The sequence below is a fragment of the Protopterus annectens genome, chromosome 7.part0 (assembly GCF_019279795.1).
Source record: "Protopterus annectens isolate FY-2018-M chromosome 7.part0, PAN1.0, whole genome shotgun sequence".
NCBI classification, from domain to species: Eukaryota; Metazoa; Chordata; order Ceratodontiformes; family Protopteridae; genus Protopterus; species Protopterus annectens.
In genome coordinates this window covers 1,157,502,659-1,157,524,720 of record NC_056739.1, presented here as the reverse complement: position 1 = coordinate 1,157,524,720, position 22,062 = coordinate 1,157,502,659, and the positions used below count along the sequence as shown (strand labels likewise).

The 22,062-nt window shown below is 42.0% G+C and overlaps 1 protein-coding gene across 5 annotated transcripts in view; it reads right to left on the bottom strand.

Annotated features, from left to right (window-relative positions):
• HERC1 (HECT and RLD domain containing E3 ubiquitin protein ligase family member 1) overlaps positions 1 to 22,062 on the bottom strand; it is a 3,987,333-nt gene that overhangs the window by 2,339,180 nt on the left and 1,626,091 nt on the right. For all 5 annotated transcript variants that reach the window (XM_044077739.1, XM_044077741.1, XM_044077740.1 and 2 more), the window contains exon 29: positions 8,379 to 8,616. In XM_044077739.1, the coding sequence (XP_043933674.1) occupies positions 8,379 to 8,616 (238 nt within the window). The remainder of the gene's footprint in view (positions 1 to 8,378; positions 8,617 to 22,062) is intronic.

The window sequence follows — 22,062 nt, the reverse complement described above, 5'->3', positions numbered from 1 at the left end:
TCATCCTGAATATTTCGGTGTCCAGCATCCACTCGTGTGGGTCCGAAAGGTTTCTGCTCAGACTGTCTGCCAGGAAGTTTTGCTTCCCTGGTAGAAACTGAGCTTGAAGGTCCAGATTGCAAGCTAGAGCTGTGTTCCATAGATCCATGGCTAGTCTGCAAAGGGGGTAGGAATGAGATCCCTCTTGCTTGTTTATGTACCACATAACTGTGGTGTTGTCTGTCCGTATCAGTAGTTGTCCTGGTTGTAGAAGATTCCTGAAGGCCAATAGAGCTTTCTGAACGGCTAACATTTCCTTTAAATTGATATGCAGGTGCTTCTGATCCTTTGTCCAAAGGCCCTGCAGACAGTTGCCCTGAAAATGGGCTCCCCATGCATAATCTGAAGCATCCGTGGTTAATATCTGAGTGGCAGGAGGCAGACAGAAGGGTTTTCCTTTGTTTAGAGAACATGCCTTGGACCACCAAAGGAATTCCTTTTGAAGACAAGGCAGGACGGAGATCAGTATGTCTAAACTGTGGCAATGCTGAGACCATACACTTTTTAGGTACCACTGTATTTTCCTCATATGTAGTCTTGCATATGGTACGACAAGGATGCAAGGAGGCCATGTAACCCAAAGCCTGCAGGAATCTCCTTGCAGATAGCTGAGTTAAAGTTGCCAAGGTTTTGAAAGTTGAAGCCAGCTGTAACTGTTATTCGTATGTCAGAAATGCCATCTGGGTTGTTGTGTTTAGAGAAGCGCCCAGAAAAATTATCTGTTGTGAGGGTGTCAAATTTGACTTTTTTATGTTTACAGTGAATCCCAGGAACTTGAGAAGATTCTGAACAAACTGTAGATGCTGGAGTAAGACCTCCTTGCTGTCTGCCTGAATAAGACAGTCGTCCAGATAAGGGTAAATTTGAATTCCCTTGAGTCTGCAATAAGCTACTGCTGGAGCCAGGCAGTTGGTGAAGATCCTGGGTGCAGTAGACAATCCAAAGGGCAGCGCAGAGAATTGAAAGTACCTCGATCCGGCCTTGAGCCTGAGGTATTTTCTGCGTTCCTGCCTGATGGGAATGTGTAAATATGCCTCCTTTAAATCCAAAGTTACCATCCATGCATTTTTGGTCAGCACTGGAAGTAGCTGCTGTAGAGTAAGCATCTTGAATTTTGGTATCTCTAGAAAAGTGTTCAAGACTGACAGATCCAGAATGGGTCTCCATGAATTTTGCTTCTTGGGGACTAGAAAGAGCCTCGAGTAAAAACCTTGTCCCATCTCTGAAAGTGGAACTAGTTCTATGGCTTTCATAGCCAAAAGAGCTTCCACCTGGTTTAAGGCCTCTGTCCATTGATGTTTTGGAAGATCTGGCCATCCGCTTGACCTTGATAGGGTATGAAAATGGAATTTGTAACCTCTTGAAACCACATCCAGAACCCACTTGTCTTGGGTTATATGAGTCCAATTTAGGTGAAAAAGAGAAAGTTTTCCTCCGAGAGGGGCTTCCAGGCAAGAAGTTCCTGCAGCCCAACAGAGGGAGTCATTGAGTCCGTTTCCTATGAGCTTGCGACCTGTCATCTCCTCACCTAGGGGTGGAAGCAGTCCACTGTCTTGGTCTATAAGAGGCTTGTGTTTGAGGCCTTCCTCGGGAGCGTCTGTATCTACCCTCCTGAGGCCTGTCTGAATTGGGAAAGGACCAATTTTTTGTAGGCTAAATCTGGGTGGCTGTACTTGTAAGAAATCTTCAACTGTTTGCATGGATTTTGCCTTGTCCTCCATCTTTTTAATCACCTCTTCAGCTTTAGATCCAAACAAAATATTATGCTGAACAGGAGCATCTAATAATTTAGCTTTTACTTGATCTGGCAAATTTTGTTCCTTTAACCATGCATGCCTTCTAATTACTGTGCCAGAGGCAGCAGCCCTACAAGAAGCCTCCAAGGCATCAAATCCACAGTGCAAACCATGCTTCCCAACTTGTTCAGTGGCATGCATTAAGTCATGTAATTCCTTATCATCTGCACAGGCGGAAATGGAAGTTAGCTTTTGTTTTAAAACAGACAGGAGAAATTGCTGGTATTTCAGCATATGAAACTGACAGTTTAAAGCCCTAATAGATAAAGTAGCAGAAGTGTACACTTTTTTGCCCCATCTTTCTAAAGATCTGGAATCCTTCTCAGTGGGAATGTTTTTTTTAGCAGAAGCGGCCTTAACTCCCTTAAGACCCTCAGAAATGGTTTCAGGGTCAGCAGTAGGGTTCTTGTATAAAAACTGGTGGGAATCAGGAACCCTGTAATATCTGTCAGGCTTAACAGGAGAAAAAGAGTCAGGGGTTAAGTTAGCCTCCGAAAAAGCATCATCCACAATATCCAAAATAGGAGGAATAGCCAGGGGTCTATGTTGGGGAAGAAGAAGAAAATCCCTTAGTCTTTTCTTAGATTCCGAATACTCCTGTCCTTCCCAATGGAAATGTTCCCTCATTTCATGCAAAGTTTCCCCAAAAGAGAAATCCTCAGGGGGAGAAGCTGAAGGAATGGATTCCTCAGCATCAGAATCCTCATAAGGAGGGAAAGAAAATTCCTGGTCAGAAGAAGAAACTGAAGAAACAGAAGCCTGATCAGAGGAGTCATAATAAACTTCCTGCCTTGGCCTTTTATCTGGAGGGGGATGTGAACCCCTAATCATAGTAAGTCAGTCCTCCGCCATCTTAAGTAACTGTTTCTGTGACTTGGGAGCCGGATCAGAAGAGGCCTGTGTTGCAGTCTTTGATTTGGAAGGAGTCTTTGCCTTTGTCTTTGGCTTTGCCTTTATTAGAAGCTGAGTAGGCCTGAAAACCCCTTCGGAAGCCGGTACCTGCACAGCGGCTCCGGACCCATCCGAAGGAGCATTGTCCGAAGGTCCTGCAACAGAAATATTCAAAGGCCTAGTTGGCTCCTCGTGGGAGTCCGTTTCGGCCATCGGTTCCGAAATGGCCGATGACAGGGGCTGCAAAAGCGCCTCACTGACGACGGCCGAACCTGAAGCTGGCTCTGCTTGGACGATATCATCAGATTTGAACCTCGGAGGCCTGTCTTTGTCCTTGCATCGTTTGTGAACTCCGGTAGCCAGAACCGTATCCGACGACATTTTGTAATTAAAACGCCTACCGAAGTAATGAAATGCAAAATCGTACCTTTGTTTAATTGTACGTTGATCGAATCTAGCACAAAACCGACAACTAGCTACGTCGTGGTCAGGGCCTAAGCAAGGAATACAGTAAGAATGAAAATCCTTATGAGGTATTTGCTTCCCACATGAAATACAATTATTAACTTTTTCTGACATCGGACTGGAGCAAGAAAAAAGTTTCCCCAACGGGGTACTTAGCTTTGAGTAGGAGAAGAAAGTCTTCGGACTGAAGTTTGTTCAGAAAAGATTGTCAGGAGTCAGCCGACCGGCACTTGCGAACTGCTATCACCGCACGGCAAGAAAGACTGGAGAACATGGCGTCGGCTGTCAGCTTTGTACTCCTGGCGCTCTGACGTCAGGGAGCATGGCTGAACAGCCGACGCCGGACCCAGACTTTGGGATTCTGGCTGACCGAGGACTGCCTGCCGGCAGGGGAGAACCCTACAGTCATGACTGCAACAGTGAAACACGATGAACATCTCAGGTAAGGCAATAGTAGAATGGAAGCTGCCGTCAGACTAATGACCTCCAAAGATGGGAGAAGCAAGTGGAGTTGGTGAAAGAAAAAGCTTTGGGATTACAGTACATAATACTAAATCCTTATTCTGGAAGTTTCTCAATGCTTGAGCTTGTATCCATATGGCAACCTATAAAAGTCCAGCTCTGCAACTGTTCTAATTGAAATCTTTCTGTGTTTACAGAGATACTAAAGGACAAACACAGGTGAAACAAATAATCTCTGGCTGATATGAGGAACAACCCTTTGTGGCAGTCAGGAGTCAATCTTCCAGGTAATGGAATATGCATATCCCTTTCAAACTTAGCTGGGCTGTGAAGACAGACATGCACTAGCAGAATTCCCAGGAGACTAGATACTGACAGTGACTGACTCCTAGATGAAAACAAAGGAACTCTCTGGTCTCACTGGTGATATTTTCTGAGGAGTCAAGCATTCTGAAGGTCAAGAAAGAACATTCAGTTGCCTTCCTGTACACATGGAAGAACAACTTGCACCATGACCATCTCAACTGTCCCATTTTTAGATACTTGTTTAGGCCACTTAAGTTTAAAATGGGCCTGTGGTCCTTTGACTTCTTGGGAACTACAAAGAATGCTGAAAAGACTCCTGGCCCTCTCCGAAATGGTGGGAGCTCTTGGAAGACTCTTTTTTTTTTGGAGGAGATGTGCAATCTTTTTTGCCACTGCCCTCTTCTGGTGGGGTAGTATGTCTGGGAGGGGGAGGGGCAGGGGCATTCTGGGAATTTGCAAGAAGGGAATTACTTAGCCACTGGATATTACGCTCCATACCCACTTGTCTCATGTGAAAGCCATCCAGTCAAGAGTCAGTCTGCCCCTGACTGCCTCCACAGTGTTATTGAGCAACTATTCAGGGATGCTGATGAAGTTTCCCAAAGGAATGAACTCAGAAGCCCTGGTTTTGCAAGCCTCTGTCCTCTCTTTACCTTAGATAGTGTCCATTACAGGGTTCTCCTCTACCATGGCCATCCCTACATGAAGGGATGCCAAACAGTAAGCAATGACATTTTTTAAACCAGAGTCCTTTAGACCCCTTCTGGTTCATAGAAAATTATCTCAATGAGCACTCCTAAGACAAAGTTTTTTTCCCTGTTTCTTACTCTTCAGGGGTTTGTCCTTGATTTTAGGCCCAAAAAGGGAGGGCCTATCATAATGAGCATTAAGAATGGGTGCCTTGATGTTGTCCTCAAAGTCATATAAAGAGAGCCAAGGGTGGTGCCTCATAGTTATGCATATGCCTGCTGGCCTAACCGTTCTGTCAGCAGCATTATGCAACAGAATGGGAGTCATCTACACAGCAGTCACCTAAAACATGAGCTACTTGGGAGTGTCAGAAGTGGCAGGATTTCTCAGACAGTCTCGTCTCTGCTCAGCTAGACCTCTTCGGAATCTGGTCATATGAGTTAGGTAATTTAAAATACCGGAGTATGAATGCTCCTGAAGCATAAACATGCGACTCCACCTTAGGAAGATGGTCAGCTACACTGTAAGACATTTCTTTCTTAGTGGTCACTGCCAAAGTAAAGGAGTCTACCAGAAAGTCTTTGGCTAATGTGATACATTCTTAGGTGGGCAAAGAATTTTATCTGGATTACTATGGATGCCTTCATCCATGTCAAGCTCCAGTCATGCCCTCTCCACCACCAGATCCATCATATGGTTGAAGGGAAGGATCACATAGGAGGCAGAGGTGACAGATCTGAAGATCTCAAAAAGACCCTCCCCATTGAGTGAAGGAAGGTCAGTAGGCTAGGTATCCATCTCTGCATTAGTTCTAATACTTCAGTAAATTTGTTGTCTTCTGGAGGAGCCTGTGGACAGTCTTCCCATATCATCAAGGCTGGTATCCAGTTTGGCAGACTCCATGGAGCAGTCTATGTGCCTTCTTTTATACGTTTTTGTGGTGGCTCGAGTGAACTTGTCCAAAGCACCTGAAGAGATATGGTGTCCCTGATGGTTGGAAGGTTTGAGGCCCTTAGAAATTATCTGTTCTTGGAATAGATGATTAGGGATCAAGGCTGCATACTAAACAATGCCGAGAGGGATAAAGCTGAAGTCAGTAAAGTGCCTCCTATCTGCATCACTGGATAAGCTACAACCTTTTCGATGAAGTAAAAAGCTGAACTGGAATCCATAAGCATCAAAAATGTCTGCCTCATGTCAGCATCAACAGCTGCAAATATCAATGGGCTTGAGAATGCAGCTACAGCCACTGACAGTCTGAACAAGCTCCTGATGTTGACATCAGGAATTACTCCTCAAACTATAAGGACCCATACATTGAAAAGAGCATCAAAAGTGTAATTGATGAAGACAGCACCAAGGACTTGGTGTAGAGGGGTTTGGGCAGATATGCAGTCAATCCGGATGGGTTTAGCACCGAGGGATCCAATCCCACCAGTATCAAGGAACTGTACACTGCAAAGGACAATGGCTCCAATGCCTCTAGCACCAACATCCACATGGGGAATGAGTGCTTCTGGAGGGAGACCTTGGGCCAATACGACCCACCCAAGAAACACATGGGGACTGGATGCCACCCATTTCAATAAGAGCCTTAACAAAGCCTCTCAACATCCAATCCCAAATGACATCAGGACAGCTCTGGACAGACCTAGAAGATCTAAGGGAGGAGGGCAGAGGAACTCAGAAAGTTCCTTTAAGAAAAGCAGCTGCTGGCCATCTTTCTAAAGGGGCTATTCAAAATTATGATTGTTTTGATACTGTAAGCACCCAGTACCAGTGAAGGAGGAGGCTTCCAAGAGTTTGGAGCTAGATCCACTGAGTGGGATCAAATGATGAATTTTACAGGAAGGAGCAGACCTGGGTGAACATCCTTCACTCTCCTTTTTTTCTCTTTTTCATTTTTCCTGAGATGTATAGGGTAAAAGATCTTAAAGTTAAAATTGTTCTTTTGCTTCTGTATGAAGTAAGGAGGTCGACAAGTACTGCAACCACAAGCTTAGCACACAAAAAAAAATCGTACATATCCTGGGCAGAATTTTATGTCTACTCCGGGTATGTTTACCAGTGTCCCTTTGTCCATAGTAGCAGTATGCAAGAGGTAACCAAAATGAAAAAAACTGAAGAAGCAGCAAAGCATAAGGAGAAAAATACAATACCTTTACGCACTATGTGGTTAAAGCAAGTCTGACTACTCAACACCTATAAAAATACAATAATATAGAAAAATACATTATATTATAATATGGGCCAAAATGCCTGGCTGCGAGGAAGGGAAGGAACAGGGAATTTTTTTTTTAAACGCTAAATAGATGAACAAAAACATTGAAAACTGGGGGAAACGATGAAACTAAGTTGCTTTAATAATTTTTAAACTTATGCTCTGTAGATTTGTTCAACTGCTATGGCAGGAAACTAGATCTGAATATTTAGAGAGGGTAAGAGTATTATGGGAGTAGGAAAGGAGCTCAAGTGCTTGGAGTAGAGTGACTGCTGGGCTGGATGCGACCAACAGTGGTAATTCCTGTTAGTTGAAGTAGATGGACAGCATTATATAAGAAGTAAGGTTACGCCACAATTTCAAATCTTGCTTCCAGCAGTTTTAATTTAAGCAGTAAGAAGAAATTAAGAGAGGATGACTAATTTGTTTCTGTTTTATAAACAAGCATGCCCTTATCAGTGCTGTGGCATCAAAATGGGGCACTGCTTCTGAACTATTGTTGGAAAATAAATTTGTCTGAATGGTGCCATCTGGAGATAGGACGGCACAAACTGATGCTAGCACAAGCAAAAAGACCCAACGCCAACAGAACTATCTGAACTTTGGTGTTAAACATGTCTGCAGCATTAGTTGTGTGGACTGCCTTGTCCCATAATGGGTGCTTGAAAGGCAGACCATAAACAGCACTTTTGTTTTGCTACATCTTAATAAAAGTACTGATTTTGTTGTATCCAGTGTTGCCTGATTAAGTATATTATATGTGAAAAAATGACTTCAGCTGAATAGGAAATGCAGCATTTTTTCAGCTGAACAAGAAAAGCAAATTTAACTTGTATAATTCTTTCCTGACTCATAGCTCTAAGGAACTCTGCAACCCAGCATGCTTGCAGTCAGGACACCAACACTTAAATTTCTGACTGACGGGAGGTGTTAATGAGTTAATATGATTTTCCTAGCCTCCTCTGTGCCTGTATGCGACTGGGTCACCCACACTCTAGGTAAGAGTGATTTTTATGATGATCAAAGACTATCCTTTTACCATCTACTGTTGCATTACATTTCCTCTTCTTGAGAAGTGGTACCATTTCTTCCACTAGCAGGAAAACAAAGTAGGCTTTATTAATCTGCACATATCATGCTAAAAATACACATAAATTTGGCATAACTTCTTTCATTTATTTTCAGTCAGCCATCACAGAGCCCCAGTTAGCATTATCCTTCAAAGGAAAAAGAACACATCAAAAGGTGAAGGAAATATGCATACACATACTGGGATAAAACACAGAACTACAGTGACATTTTATTTTAAAACAGCCAAGAAATGGAGAGGACTCCTCAAATAACTTAGACACTACTGGACTGCTACAACTGCTATTTATTTTATATTACAAGTCAAGGATGGAACACAATGAAATACAAATATCAAATGGGATGGTACATACTGCAAAATATTTTTCACTGTATGCTGAAAAACTACAAACACAATAAGCAAATATACAAATGCTTACCCAGTGGTAATAGACAAAATCTGCAGCAGTCTTGTGCTTGCAACTTTCAGAGCTGTGCTAAGTTGTGACACGTCTGGATTCTGCAGCAATTGTAATGGTTGGCTCAACATGGCCTCTGTGCCACAAAGTTGTGCCAAAACATTCAATAAACCAGATGACACAGCCAAAGAAACATCAACAGGCTGATATCGCACGCTGAGGGCAAACACTGTCACTAATAATAGGCGCTGCTGAGCTTCTAAATTGAAACAGAAAAAAAAAATGACATTCTAGAAAGTCATCTTGTAATGCATCAGAGGTGACACAGTGAGCGTACATTCTTAAAACAGATGAAAAATTAATAAGGGTATAGTTTCTACAGAGTAAAATACTAATATGTCACAAGGTAAGCATACTGCATTTAATAACTCCTTCAGGTATGGACTCAAACCAGACTTTCCTGGAACACGAATCAGGCAAGCAAAAAAAAAAAAAAGCAACAAAAAAAAAATCATAAGAAACAAAAGCACAGTTGTGTAGGTAACCTACTATAACAGTTGAAGGTCAAATAGATCAGTGTTGCAGTATTTCTTACAAATAGAACTTATCTGCTACAAGCCAACATGTTAGTATAACATCAGCAAAAGGACAGGATAGGGCAGCCCAACCTGGCCACAGAAATACTACAAAGAGGGGAAGAGGGAGGCCATATGCACAACAATAGTGAATTATTCAAACATCGACCATTACGCTAAGAAACCAACAAAATAATACTATATCCTTTACAAGATCACTGTTGCAGTATTCCTCACAAATGGGAAGATTCATAAAGCTCAAGAAGAAAGCGTAGAAGACATTCGGCCAGAATCCAGCATGCCTTGCAGAACAACTTTAGCAAATTCAGTTCTTGCTCTAGAGATACATCCAGTTAGCAATGATTGGTAAATGTGAGAACGGAGGACAAAGTCACAATTTCTAGGACAGTTTTATTCCTTTTCAAAAATGCTCATGAGGTAACAATTGCTGTAGAAGAATGTGTTTACATCTTCAGGCAGGTCCTTGCCTATAGCTAAGATGACAGAAGTGAACAGAAAGAGACCACCATTTAGAAATAGTTTGTTTAGAAACTGGCTTTCCCTTTTTCTTTTCATCATAAGAGACAAAAAAATGTTGATCTGTTCTTAAGTTTTTGGTTCTATCAAATAGCAGCATTGTCTGTGTACGTCTAACCAATGAAGAATTATATCTCCCTTATTTTGGGGGTTAGGGTAACAAAAAAGCTGAGGGAGCTGAACTGTTTGGTGAAGGGAAATTTAGAGACTACCTTTGGCATAAAGTACAGTTTTGTACCTACCATAAATGTAGATGTTCGAGTGTATATACTGCTGCAGTCATCACACTTGGGTTATCCTGCCGTCAGGCGGTCCCCGCAGTCGGCCGAATCCCAAAGTCTTGGTCCGGCGTCGGTTGTCATTGCTTCTTCCCTGATGTCAGTGCGACAAGGGGATAAAAGAGGCAGCCGACGCCATTTTCTTCAGTTTTTCTTGCCCCAGATGTCAGGTGCCCCCAACTAGGAAGGCAATACAAATAACTATGCAAAAATACCTTAGGAGATAAACAATAGTACTAGCTGTTAGCAAATACACCATATAGACATGCATCCAATAGATTGATGTACATGGAGTTATAACTAACACCCTGGTATGTAGAGGGGATGGTGGGAGGGTAACCTGGACTGCAGCAGTATATACACTCGAACATCTACATTTATGGTAGGTACAAAACTGTACTATGTTCGTGTTATACTGCTGCAGTCATCACACTTGGGTTGAATCCCAAAGCTATGGACGGGTGGCTGGTACTAAACTGGATTAGGTGAAGCTAGGATGCCCTGCAGAACTGCAGTGGCAAAACCAGCTCTGGTTTTTGAGTATAATGGAAGGTGGCAGTGCTTGGTAAAGGTGTGCACTGAACTCCAAGTAGCTGCCTCCAGAATGTCCTTGGTTGGAACCCCCCTGAGAAAGGCTGCTGAGGTTGCTGTAGCCCTGGTAGAGTGGGACCTAATATTAACAGGCACTGCTTTCCCATGGTGCGAGTAGCAAAAGCGGATACAATGTGCTATCCATTTGGAGATGGTCTGTTTTGAAATAGCCTTTCCTTGTAAACCTGCAGCATAGGATACAAAGAGTTGGTCAGTTTTTCTGAAGGTCTTTGTCTTATCCAAATAGTAACGTAGCTGTCTGTGAATGTCCAAAGAGTGAAGGAGTCTTTCTCCTTTATTCTGGGGGTTTGGATAAAAGGTGGGTAAATGAATGGTCTGATTCAAAGCCACACTGGATACTACCTTTGGCATAAAGGTAGGGTTAGTACATAAAGAGACTCTGTCCTGATGGAAAATGATGAAAGGTTCCACTGCCATAAGTGCCTGTAGTTCTGAGACCCTGCGTGCTGAGGTGATAGCCAGCAACAGAGCTGTTTTCCATGACAAGTATTGTAGTTCTGCTGAGAAGGCTGGTTCGAAAGGAGGCAGTGTTACTTTTTCTAAAACGAAGTTGAGGTCCCAAGCTGGCATTGGGGGTTTTCTGGAGGGTCTTATATTCTTAGCCCCTCTGAGAAACTGCCTTAGTAAAGGGTGTGAGAATATGGGAGGATCCTTATTATATTGAGCTGAAATGGCTGAAGCATGGATCTTAATGGATGAGAAAGAAAGGCCTTTGTGTAGTATCTCAGTTAAGTATTGCAGTATTTGAGGAATGTTTGGTATCCAAGGATTCTGGCCTTTAGCCTGGTTCCATGCACAAAATCTTTTCCATTTGTCTGAGTAAGTTTTTCTGGTGCTGGGCCTCCTGGCCTCCAAAATGACATTCAGGACGTCCTTTGAGAGAAGTGTTGATCGATAATTCAAGGTATTCTCCATGCAGCTAAATTTAAAGTCCTGAGCTGACTGTGAAGGATCTGAAAGTTTTGCTGAGTCAACAGAAGTGGGAGTTGAGGTAAGATCCATGGAGGGCTGTGAGTCAAGGTCCTTAGTAATGGGTACCAGTGCTGACGTGGCCAGTCCGGAGAAATGAGGATCATTTGTGGTCTCTCCGATCTGACTTTCAGTAATACCTTGGTCAGGAGAGGTAGTGGTGGGAAGGCATAGACTGTCAATGCTGTCCAACTGAATGATAGGGCATCCACTTTCCAGGCTAGGGAATGATAAGTCCTTGTGCAAAATTTCTGTAGTTGGCAATTGTTGGGGGAGGCAAATAGATCTATGTCTGGGCGTCCCCACCTTTGAGTTATCACTGAAAATACTTGTGGGTGTAGTCTCCACTCGTGAAGATCCGCCAAATTTCTGCTTAATTCGTCTGCCAATAGGTTTTCCTTTCCTGGCAGGAATTGTGCTTGCAATTGTATTTGGTAAGTCAATGCTGTGTTCCACAAGGTCATTGCCTGTCTGCATAAAGGGTAGGAGTGTGCTCCTCCCTGTTTGTTTATGTACCACATAACTGAGGTGTTGTCTGTCCTTATTAGTAGTTGTCCTGGATGCAAGAGGTCCTTGAAGGTTGTCAGTGCATTTTGCACAGCTAGCATCTCCTTTTGGTTGATGTGTAGATGCATTTGTTTTGCAGACCATTTGCCCTGTATGCACTGTCCTGCCATGTGTGCTCCCCAGGCGTAGTCTGAAGAATCTGTTGTCATAGTTTGGTTTGCTGGAGGTAAGACAAAAGGAAGACCCTTGTTTATTTGACATGCTTGAGCCCACCATAGGAACTCTTTTTGAAGGCAGGGAATGAGAGGTATACTTGTTTCGAGGCTGTGCCTGTGTTGAGCCCACACACTTTTCAGGTACCATTGTAATTTTCTCATATGCAGCTTTGCATGTGGAATTAGTTGAATGCAGGATGCCATGAACCCCAATGCCTGCAGGATTTTCCTTGCAGTGAGCTGGGTAAAAGTTGCCATCTTTTTGAAGTATTGAGTCAGTTGTTTTTGTTTGTCTGGCGTCAGATAAGCCATCTGGGCCATTGTAATTAAGCTGGCACCCAGGAATATTATGTCTTGTGAGGGTATTAGCTTGGATTTCTTTTTGTTTACTGTGTACCCTAGGCAACTTAGCAGCTTTGTTACAAATGCCAGATGCTGTAATAGAATGGCCTTGCTGTCTGCTTGGATCAGGCAGTCGTCCAGATATGGATAAATTTGTATTCCTCGTCTGCAGTATGCAATTACTGATGCCAGGCATTTCGTAAATACTCGGGGCGCAGTAGATAAGCCAAAGGGCAATGCAGAGAATTGATAATGCGCTGTACCTGCCAAAAATCTGAGGTATCTTCTGCAATCTTGTCTGATAGGGACATGCAGGTATGCCTCTGAGGTCCAACGTTACCAACCAAGACTCCTTGCCCAGCATGGGAAGAAGCTGCTGTAGTGTGAGCATTTTGAATTTGGGTACCTCCAGGTATGTGTTTAGAATTGAGAGGTCTAAAACGGGTCTCCAGGCTTTGTCCTTTCTTGGTACTAGAAATAGTCTTGAGTAAAAACCTTGACCTTGCTCCTTTGTAGGTACCTTTTGAATTGCTTTCATATCCATGAGAGCTGAAATTTGCGTTTGTGCCTCTGCCCATTGGTTTGGAGGCAGATTTGGCATGCCTCTCATCCGTGGAAATGAAATCTGTAGCCTCGGGTAATAATATCCAGAACCCATTTGTCCTTTGTTATGATGCGCCAATTTTGTGGAAATAGAGCCAGTTTTCCTCCCAAAGGTGCTGCCAGGGCAATTTTGCTTGGCAGGCAAAGAGGGAAGTCATTGTGTTTGTTTCCTGAGGGGTTGAGATCTTTCGTCTCCACCTCTTTGAGTTGTTGTATGCCATTGTCTAGGCCTGAAAACCTTGTGGCTGTCCTCTGCCCCTTGGGCGTCTGTACCTACCCATTTGGGGTCTGTCTGATGCAGGAAAGGACCAGTTTTTTGATGGCCAGTTTCTGCTGAAACGAGGATGTTGTACCTGTAAAAAATCTTTAACTGTCTGCATAGATTTTGCCTTTTCTTCCATTTTCTTTAAAACTTCCTCTGCTTTGACACCAAATAACACATCTTTCTGCAATGGAGCATCCAATAACTTTGCTTTGACATGTTCTGGTAAGGCTTGCTCTTTTAGCCAAGCATGTCTACGTATTACAGATCCTGTGACAGCTGCTCTACATGAGGCTTCCAATGAATCAAAACCACACTGTAAGGTATGCTTTCCCACCTGTTCTGCTGCATGCAGCAAATCCTGCATCTCTTTGAAATCAGGTTGATCTGTCTGAGGGATCATTTTCTGCTTTAACTGTGTAATCAAGTACTGCTGGTATTTTAGCATGTGGAATTGGCAGTTTAAGGCCCTCATGGCCAAAGTGGCAGACATATACACGTTCTTCCCCCATCTTTCTAATGCTCTGGAATCTCTCTCAGAAGGTAGTGGATTCTTAGCAGTAGAGGCCTTAACCCCTTTGGGACCCTGGGAAATGGTTTCAGGGTCTGCAACAGGGCTTTTATATAGAAACTTATGAGAATCAGGAACTCGGTAGTATCTGTCTGGTTTAGCTGGTGCAGGAGGTAAGGAATCTGGGTTTAGACTAGATTCGGTGTAAACATCATCCAAAATGTCTAAAACTGGAGGAATTGCAAGGGGTCTATGCTGTGGAAGAAGAAGAAACTCACGGAGTCTTTTCTTAGAGTCAGAGTAATCTTGGCCTTCCCAGTGGAAGTGTTCCCTCATGGTGTGTAAAGTTTCCCCAAAAGAGTAGTCTTCAGGGGGGGGGAGACAGAGGGAATGGACTCTTCAGCATCTGAGTCTTCATAAGGAGGGAAGGAATAATCCTGGTCCTCAGAATTAGCTGAGGAAATGGATGCTTGGTCAGAGGAAGGGTAATCTTCCTCCAGTCTAGGTCTTTTGTCAGGAGGGGGTTGTGAACCCCTGATAAGGGTAATTAAATCCTCAGCCATCTTAAGCATCTGTTTTTTAGGTATAGGGGGTCTGTGGACCCAGTTTCCTAACTTTCAAGGGGGCTTTAAGTTTAGCATAAGACTTAATAGAGAGAGTTGTCGGTTTGAAGACACCTTCAGAAACCGAAGGCCTGTCCAAAATCTCCGGATCACCGTCAGGGTTGGCGTCCGAGGGTTGAGATGGAACCGGCTCCTGAGGTCCAGCTGATTCGGTCTGGGAGGCCGTCAGAATTTCTAAAAAAGTCAGGACTGCGTAGGTACCTTGCTGAAAACCGGAGAACCGGCGGCAGGCCTTGCTGAGGCCTAGGTATCTGGTCTTGGCCTTGGTTGCCTATACTTATCCTTGCGTTTTTTAATCATTGCTGATGTCGGTTGCTCCGACTACATGCTATAGTTAAATTTTCTGCCAAAATAATGTCGGGCAAAATCTGCCCGACGCTTGATTGTACGTTTGTTGAACCTAGCACAAAACCGACAACCAGAGACGTCGTGGTCTGGGCCTAGGCAAGGAATACAATAAGAATGAAAATCCTTATGATGCATTTGCTTCCCACAAGAAATGCAATTATTAACTTTGTCTGACATCGGTCTGAGGCAAGAAAAGTTTCCCCAACGGGGTACTTAGCTTTAGACAAGACTTCGGGCTGAAATTCAATCCGAAAATCTCAGGAGTTAGCCGACCGGCACTTGCGAACTGCTTCTGCTTCGGGCACCGCGCGGCAAGAAAGACTGAAGAAAATGGCGTCGGCTGCCTCTTTTATCACCCTGTCGCACTGACGTCAGGGAAGAAGCGACGACAACCGACGCTGGACCAAGACTTTGGGATTCGGTCGACTGCGGGACCGCCTGACGGCAGGATTACCCAAGTGTGATGACTGCAGCAGTATAACATGAACATCTGCCCATGTGAAAGACCAAGAAAAGTGGAATATATACAACCTGTAACTCAGATACCCTTCTAACAGAGGTTAAAGCCACCAACAAAACAGTCTTCCAAGGTATGAATTTTAAAGCTAAGCTGCCCGTTTGCTCAAAAGGAGCCTGAGTTAACTTTGGTAAAGCATAATTTAAATCCACTGTAAGAGCCACTGTTTTCTTTGGCGGTCTCTGACCTAAAAAAGAACAGATAAAAGAGGATCCCGTAGCAAATACTTAAAAGTGTATGCTAAACCATAAGAAAACAGATCATACAGATAATGGAGAACTTGGGGAGCTCTTGCTTAACATGCTTCATTTACTTGGTAACCAAACAGAAAATCTTTCCCATTTAGATTTTCAAGCATCAGGATTTCTTGTCTCCTTTAAGTACCAGCAGCATGTTCTCAGAAAAAAGGTGCCTAAAAAAGAATCAAACTGTATAATTTAGAGTTAGGTGATCTAGAAGAGCCAGTGATCCCTTGTCCTGTGTAAGGAAGTCCATCTTCTTAGGTAATTTCTGGTGACTGCTCTCAATCAGTTGCATTAGAAGAGAAAACCAGTGTTATCTAGGGCAAAATGGGTGATGAACAGCATCTTTGAAAGGCCTTTCCTTATCTTCTGAAGAACTTTGTAAATTATATGAAAGGAGGTAAGCATAAAGAAACATCTCTGTCCAGGAAATTGAAAAGGCATCTGTCTTCCGGGATTCTTTGCAAGATGTCCTGGAAGACAAAAGTTTTAACTGTTTGCTGTCTTTGGAGGCAACAAGATCTATTTGCAGGATCCCCTGCTGGTGAAATATTTACAGTTACTGAGGGCCTGTTCTGATCTGCTCAGGGTGTCTACCACTATATTCTGGTCTGAAAGAATCTATGGTGCCTGAAGGAGACGTGTTGAACTGCCAAGTCCCAAGCTATCACTGCTAGTCTACACCGCCTGTAATACGCTCAAAGTCCAAAGCCAGTTTAATGCTTTGATGGCAGTGGGCCTCAGATGGGAGAAAGGAACTCTTGCATTGGATACAATGTGTTTGGCCCACCAATACAGTTTCTTCTTTACAAGTATAGTGAACTGAAGTTATACAACTGAAAGTACTAGAAGTGCTGGTCCCGTACTGATCTGAGGTACCACTGGACATTCTTCATGTGTAGTCTGGCATGAGGAATTATCAGAATGGATGAGACCTTGAAACCCAGGGCCCTGAGAAATTCTCTTAACAAAATCATTTATTGTTTTGATTGGTTCAAGAAGTAAAGTTGATACGCCTGCACCTTTTCTGGAGAAAGAAAGCCAGTAATTAGAGAAGTATCTAAAAGACATTCAAGGAACAACATTCTATGAGCATGCAGCAGGGATAACTGAGTTTTATAGTGAAACAGAGAAGGTGAAGATTATTCTTGGTAAACTCTACAGTCTAACACTTGCTGGATGGATGGATCTGAAATCAGATGGTTGTTCAGGTAAGGAAAATGTGTATAATTTGAAGTCTGCAATAGGCTATTACTGGGGTAAGGTATGAGGTAAAAACTCATGCAGCACTACAGAATACAAATGGTAAAAAAGAAAACTGAAGAAGTGATTCCAAAGCACAAAATCTTAAAAAGATCTATGATCCTTGTGTATAGGAATGTGGGAATAAGCATCCTTTAAGTACACAGTGACCAAAAGAGCTTGAGGGGAAAGAATAGGAAATAAGGTTGAACTGGGGGTGAGGGGGAAATTGGCAAGGACAGTTAGAAATTCTTTCTTTAAGAGGTAGATACTTGCAATCCATTGACTTTCCTCTGGAGTCTTTATGTCTTATTTTTTAACTTGTCATTTCCTGATTTCTGTTGTCTTATTTAGACAGCATACAAAAGAAAGGTATTTGATTAGTTGGGTAAAGCCTTTGAAAAACAGAAACTGGTGCCAGAAATTTTACTAATTCTTCCTCTTTCATATAGCTTTTTTTTTTGAAAACGTATTCAGAGGAATTTCAAAATAATAAATATTTATGTAATGCAGCATTTAGAAATTGGCCTTTAATATCTTCTGAAAATGGCTGAAGCCTTACCATGAGTGTCTCTTCATGACAGCACCAGTGGCAGGTGCTCTTGAAGAAGCATCCACTGTGTTGTAACCACACTTAATGGTATGTTTAACTATCTGTGTGTGAATGAAGCATACCTAGAAAGTATCCCTAACAGCATCCTTAGGAATGTTAACAGTTCGTCACATATTGTCCAAAAAAGCTTGAAGGTATTTTGTCATACACTGACAGTTAATTGCTCTGAAAAATACATTGTATAAACCTTCTTACCATGTCTATCTAAAGCTCTACTGTCTTTGCTATTAGTAATAGGACTGGGGAGAAGAGAAAGTCAAAGCACCTTTATCTGAGTAAAGACAAATGATAGTTGCATCTGCCATGGGATTTCTGTATAAATATTTATGAAGATCAGGATCTCTTAAAAAATCTATCTAAATCTCTGGGGATGTAGGTTGGGAGTCAAGGGATAAACGATCAGAAAAGCATATTCTAGTGTTCTCAAAACAGAAGGGATAGCTACAGGTGTGGTAGTACCAACATTTAATAGTTCATTATTTATTTATTTTACACTTGTTGACCGGGCTAGTCTAACTGGATACATGTCCATTTTCAGTAGAGGCCCGGGGAGAAAAGCTCCAGGAAAACATGCAAAAATTAATAAATCTTAAAAAGTAAAAAGCAGCCATTGTTACATAAACATTATAACAGAAATTAATTAAAAACTAATTTTTTTTTCAGAAGATGTGCATACTTATACTACTCAAAGTGAACAATAATAATATATATGGAAACATAGATTTATATGCAAAACATAGTATATAGAGGCATTGTAAAGGAGGACTGTAGTGGATGTAGGCTGAAAATAAGAGTAAAGAATAAAAGTTAGTCAGGGTTGGTACAGGAGCATAAGCAGTGGTTATTGAGAAATAGTTGTAGATTCCTTTTAAAAAGTGGGAGAGAGGTTCGAGATGTAAGGTCAGGTGGTAGTTGATTCCATACTTTTCCAACAGAGTTAGAACAAGGAGTCGCCCGCTGAGTTTTTTGATTTGGTAGTATTAATCAGCATTTTGTTTGAGGAGTGTAGATTCTTGAGGTTATTATAAGGTGTAATGAGGCTAGAGAGTATTGGGGTGCTGCTGGGTTGATATAGGGTTTTATGGGCTATTGTAAGCTGGTGAAATTGAAGCTGGTTAAGAAATTCTAACCAGCCTAGTTGTTTTAGATTCAGACAGTGATGAGTTTTAAAAGGAGAGCTTGTAGCAAATCTAGCAATATTATTATATGCTATACTAGTTTGCTGAGGTTATTTTTAGAGAGGTTGGTGTATATGGGAGAAGCATAGAGTAGGGTTGAGATTAAGTGGGTTCTGGCTATAGCGGTCCTAGCTACTGGTGTAAGAAAGGGTTTGATTCTGTAGAGGGATCCTAGTTTTCTGTTAACTAATTTTATTGCAGTATTTATGTGGGTATCAAAGTTTAGGTTATTGTCAATTGTAATTCCTAAGAGTTTAGTGGTAGGGTCAGGAGAAATAAGAGTACCATTATTGGATGTGAGAGTGATATGTAGAGGGGTGGACTTTTGGGTTGGTGTGAAGAGTAATAGTTTAGTTTTTTTGGGGTTGAGGAGGAGGCAGCGGTTAGAGAACCATTGTTCTGCAGTGTTGAAAGCTTTTTGTGTAAGAGACTGAAGTTCGGCCTGGGAAGTGGCTGAACAGATTATAGTACAGTCATCTGCATATTGAATACAGGTGGAGAGTGGAATGGCTAAATGAAGGTCGTTGACATAAATGAAAAATAGGAGTGGGCCTAGTATGGAGCCCTGTGGAACACCTAGTAATATAGGAAGTTGATTCGATAATTTATTTTGCTAAAGTACAGCCTGTTGTCTGTTTTCAAGGTAAGATGTGAACCAATTCATAGATAGAGGGTCAAGTGAAAGGGACTTCAGTATGTGTAGAAGGAGTTGGTGATTAACCATGTCGAAAGCTTTAGATAAATCAACAAAGACTGCAGAGGAAAGAATATTTTGTTGCAGTTTTTGTTGATACAGTTTGTGAAGGATTAGAAGGGCAGTGGTGGTACTGTGGAATGGTTGGAAACCATGTTGACAGTTAGCTAGTAGGTTGTGATGGAGAAGGTAGTTAAGTAGTTGTTTGTGAATGCACTTCTCCATTATTTTTGCAAGTGGGGAGAGTAGAGCTATGGGACGAAAGTTGGAAAAGTCAATGGAGTTCCCACCTTTATGTAGTGGGATGATATGAGAAATTTTCCAGATAGATGGAATAGTTCCTTCCTTTATGGTTCTATTTATCAGTATGGAGATGGGATAAGCAATAGCTTTAGCTCCTTTTTGCAGGAATTCTGCTGGGAGTTTGTCAGCTGAGTGGGGTGGTTGGTTTTAGCTTTTGGATTAGGGAGCAGATGTGGGTACTGGTTCTAAATGGAATAATGGGGGAGGGATGGCAGTGGGAGTAGGCAGATTAGAGGTATCGGGATAGATGGTTTGCAAGATTTTGGAAAGTATCAGTGAAGAAAGAGTTGAAGGCATTGGCTGTTTGTATTGGATTGTCGGGGTTGGAGCCTAGAGGGTTAGGGGTTGATAGTTTTGCTTGGGTATAGAAGTTTGTTAATACTAGTCCAAAATTTTTGTGGTGCTTTGAGGGAGGATCGTTGTAGTTGGAGATAATAGTTCTTTTTGTTTTTTTTTTGTATTATTTCTATGTTGCGTAAAGGTTTGGTGATCAGTAGGATTCTTTGTAGTACGCCATTTTGCCCAGGATTTGTTTCTGCGAAGGATTAGTTCCCTAGTATTATTTGAGAACCAAGGGGCTGGTTTAGTTTTATTTCTAATAGAGCGAGTTGGGGCATGGTGGTCCAGGATTGTTAAGAAAGTGGAGTTAAAGTATTCAACTGCTTTATTTATAGGGAGAGATTTTAGAGGTGTCCAACTGCATTGTTTAAGTTCTGTTTGGAACAGCTCGGGGTTAAAATGTTTTTTGGTCTACACTGTTCTGATAGTGTTAGGGATGGTTGGGATGGTTAGGCTGGTTTTGTCTGATAATATCTATCAGTGAATGGTCACTTAGGTCATCTGGAAGGGTTTCTGTTGTACAAGTTTGATGAGGACTATTAGTGAGTATCCAATCCAAGGTACTTTCTTTATTGTTAGGTTTATTTATTCTGGTGGGGGAGTTTATAGCTTGCAAGAAATCATAAAGGTTAATAAGGGTGGTGGGGTTAGTGCTGCTACATGAATTCCAATCTATATTAAAGTCTCCTAGGACTATGATTTCTTGAGGGAGGTTAGAAGAAAGCCAATTTAGAATGTATTCAAGTATACTATTGTTATTTTCTGGGGGAAGATAGGAGCAGATGATGTTTATGGCTTTGTGTGTGTTAAGATGGACTTTAGAGATAATTATTTCGGCACTATTTTCTAAAGGTAGGTTAAGATTTACAATGCTAACTTGTAGTTTTGCTTTGCAGAGAACTGCTACCCCTCCACCATTTTTGATTGCGCGGTCTAGTCGAATGATGCTATAACCTGGGGGGGGGGGTGATTTCATTGTCTTTTATTGTGGGTTTAAGCCATGTTTCTGATAAACAAAGGATGTCAAACTGGTGGACATCTAGAAGGGCATGAACTTGAGCTATTTTATTGCAGATACTGCGTATATTTAGATGAGCAACAGAGAGTGAATTGGAAGGTTTGGTTGGTAGTAAGGGGCTTGTTTTGTATTGGTTACAGTTTGTAGTGGTATGGGTAGAGTTTGGGCCAGGGTTAGGATGAATGTCCCCGTCTATTAAGGAGTGGAGGAATGTAAAGTTCTTAGGTTGGAGAGGCTTACAATAGTAGTCGAACAATTTTTTAGTTTTTAGGTTGCTATATTTGATGTGTACTAGTCGGTGATATTTAGCTAGTAAGTAGCTGGGTTTGCAAGTGAAATTTATGAAGTTTGGAGATATGGCTAGTGTTGGCGTTAAAGTGTGTTTGGAAGGGAAAAGGAGGGTAGAGTAGAGGGGTTGTTCATAGGAGGTTAAGAAGTAGGTTGTGGTTAGAGCAGGTAGGAGTGAGACCACTATCAATAGTTGTAATTGGTATGGCATGACTGAGAAAAACTTAATATTGATAGTGAGGTGGGAATATAAAGTTGAGATAGACAAAATATGTCTTTGGGGAGTCAGAGGCCTCTCTACCCTCCCATTTGAAATAGTTCATTTTTGCAACTGTGCCCCCAAAAGAAACTTTGGTGTTTGGAACATCAGAAGATAATGTACCTTCTGCTTCAAACCCAGAAGGGGAAGGAATACGTGAGGTACAGTTTAAAGCCCCTTGGTCAGAATTAGAATGTTCTTCCTCCTATTTTTCATTTTTAAGGGAGTAGAATCAGTAGTAGTCTGACCAAACTGAAAGGAATGAAGCACTTTGAAAATATCTTGGGCAAATTTAAACCAGTGGCGCAACAGGGAGCACACTTGCCTTTGGTGCACATTGGATAGATCAACTACTGAAACTGCAGTGCAGCATGAGGTGGGTGCTTCATTCCTGAATGTGTTGTCCTTCAGATGAGATGTTAAACTGAGGTCCCACCTGCATCAGCTGGTGGTAGCTCAGGTAGATCTAAAAGGTCCCATGGCAACTATCGAAAACAGTAGGGGTCCTTTATTTAACATAAAATAAAAAGCATTACATACAAAATGTACATATTTACAAGCACATATACACATGTTTTTTTCATCATTTCCCTTACATCTTCATTGTTTTTTTTTCCATAATTGACACTC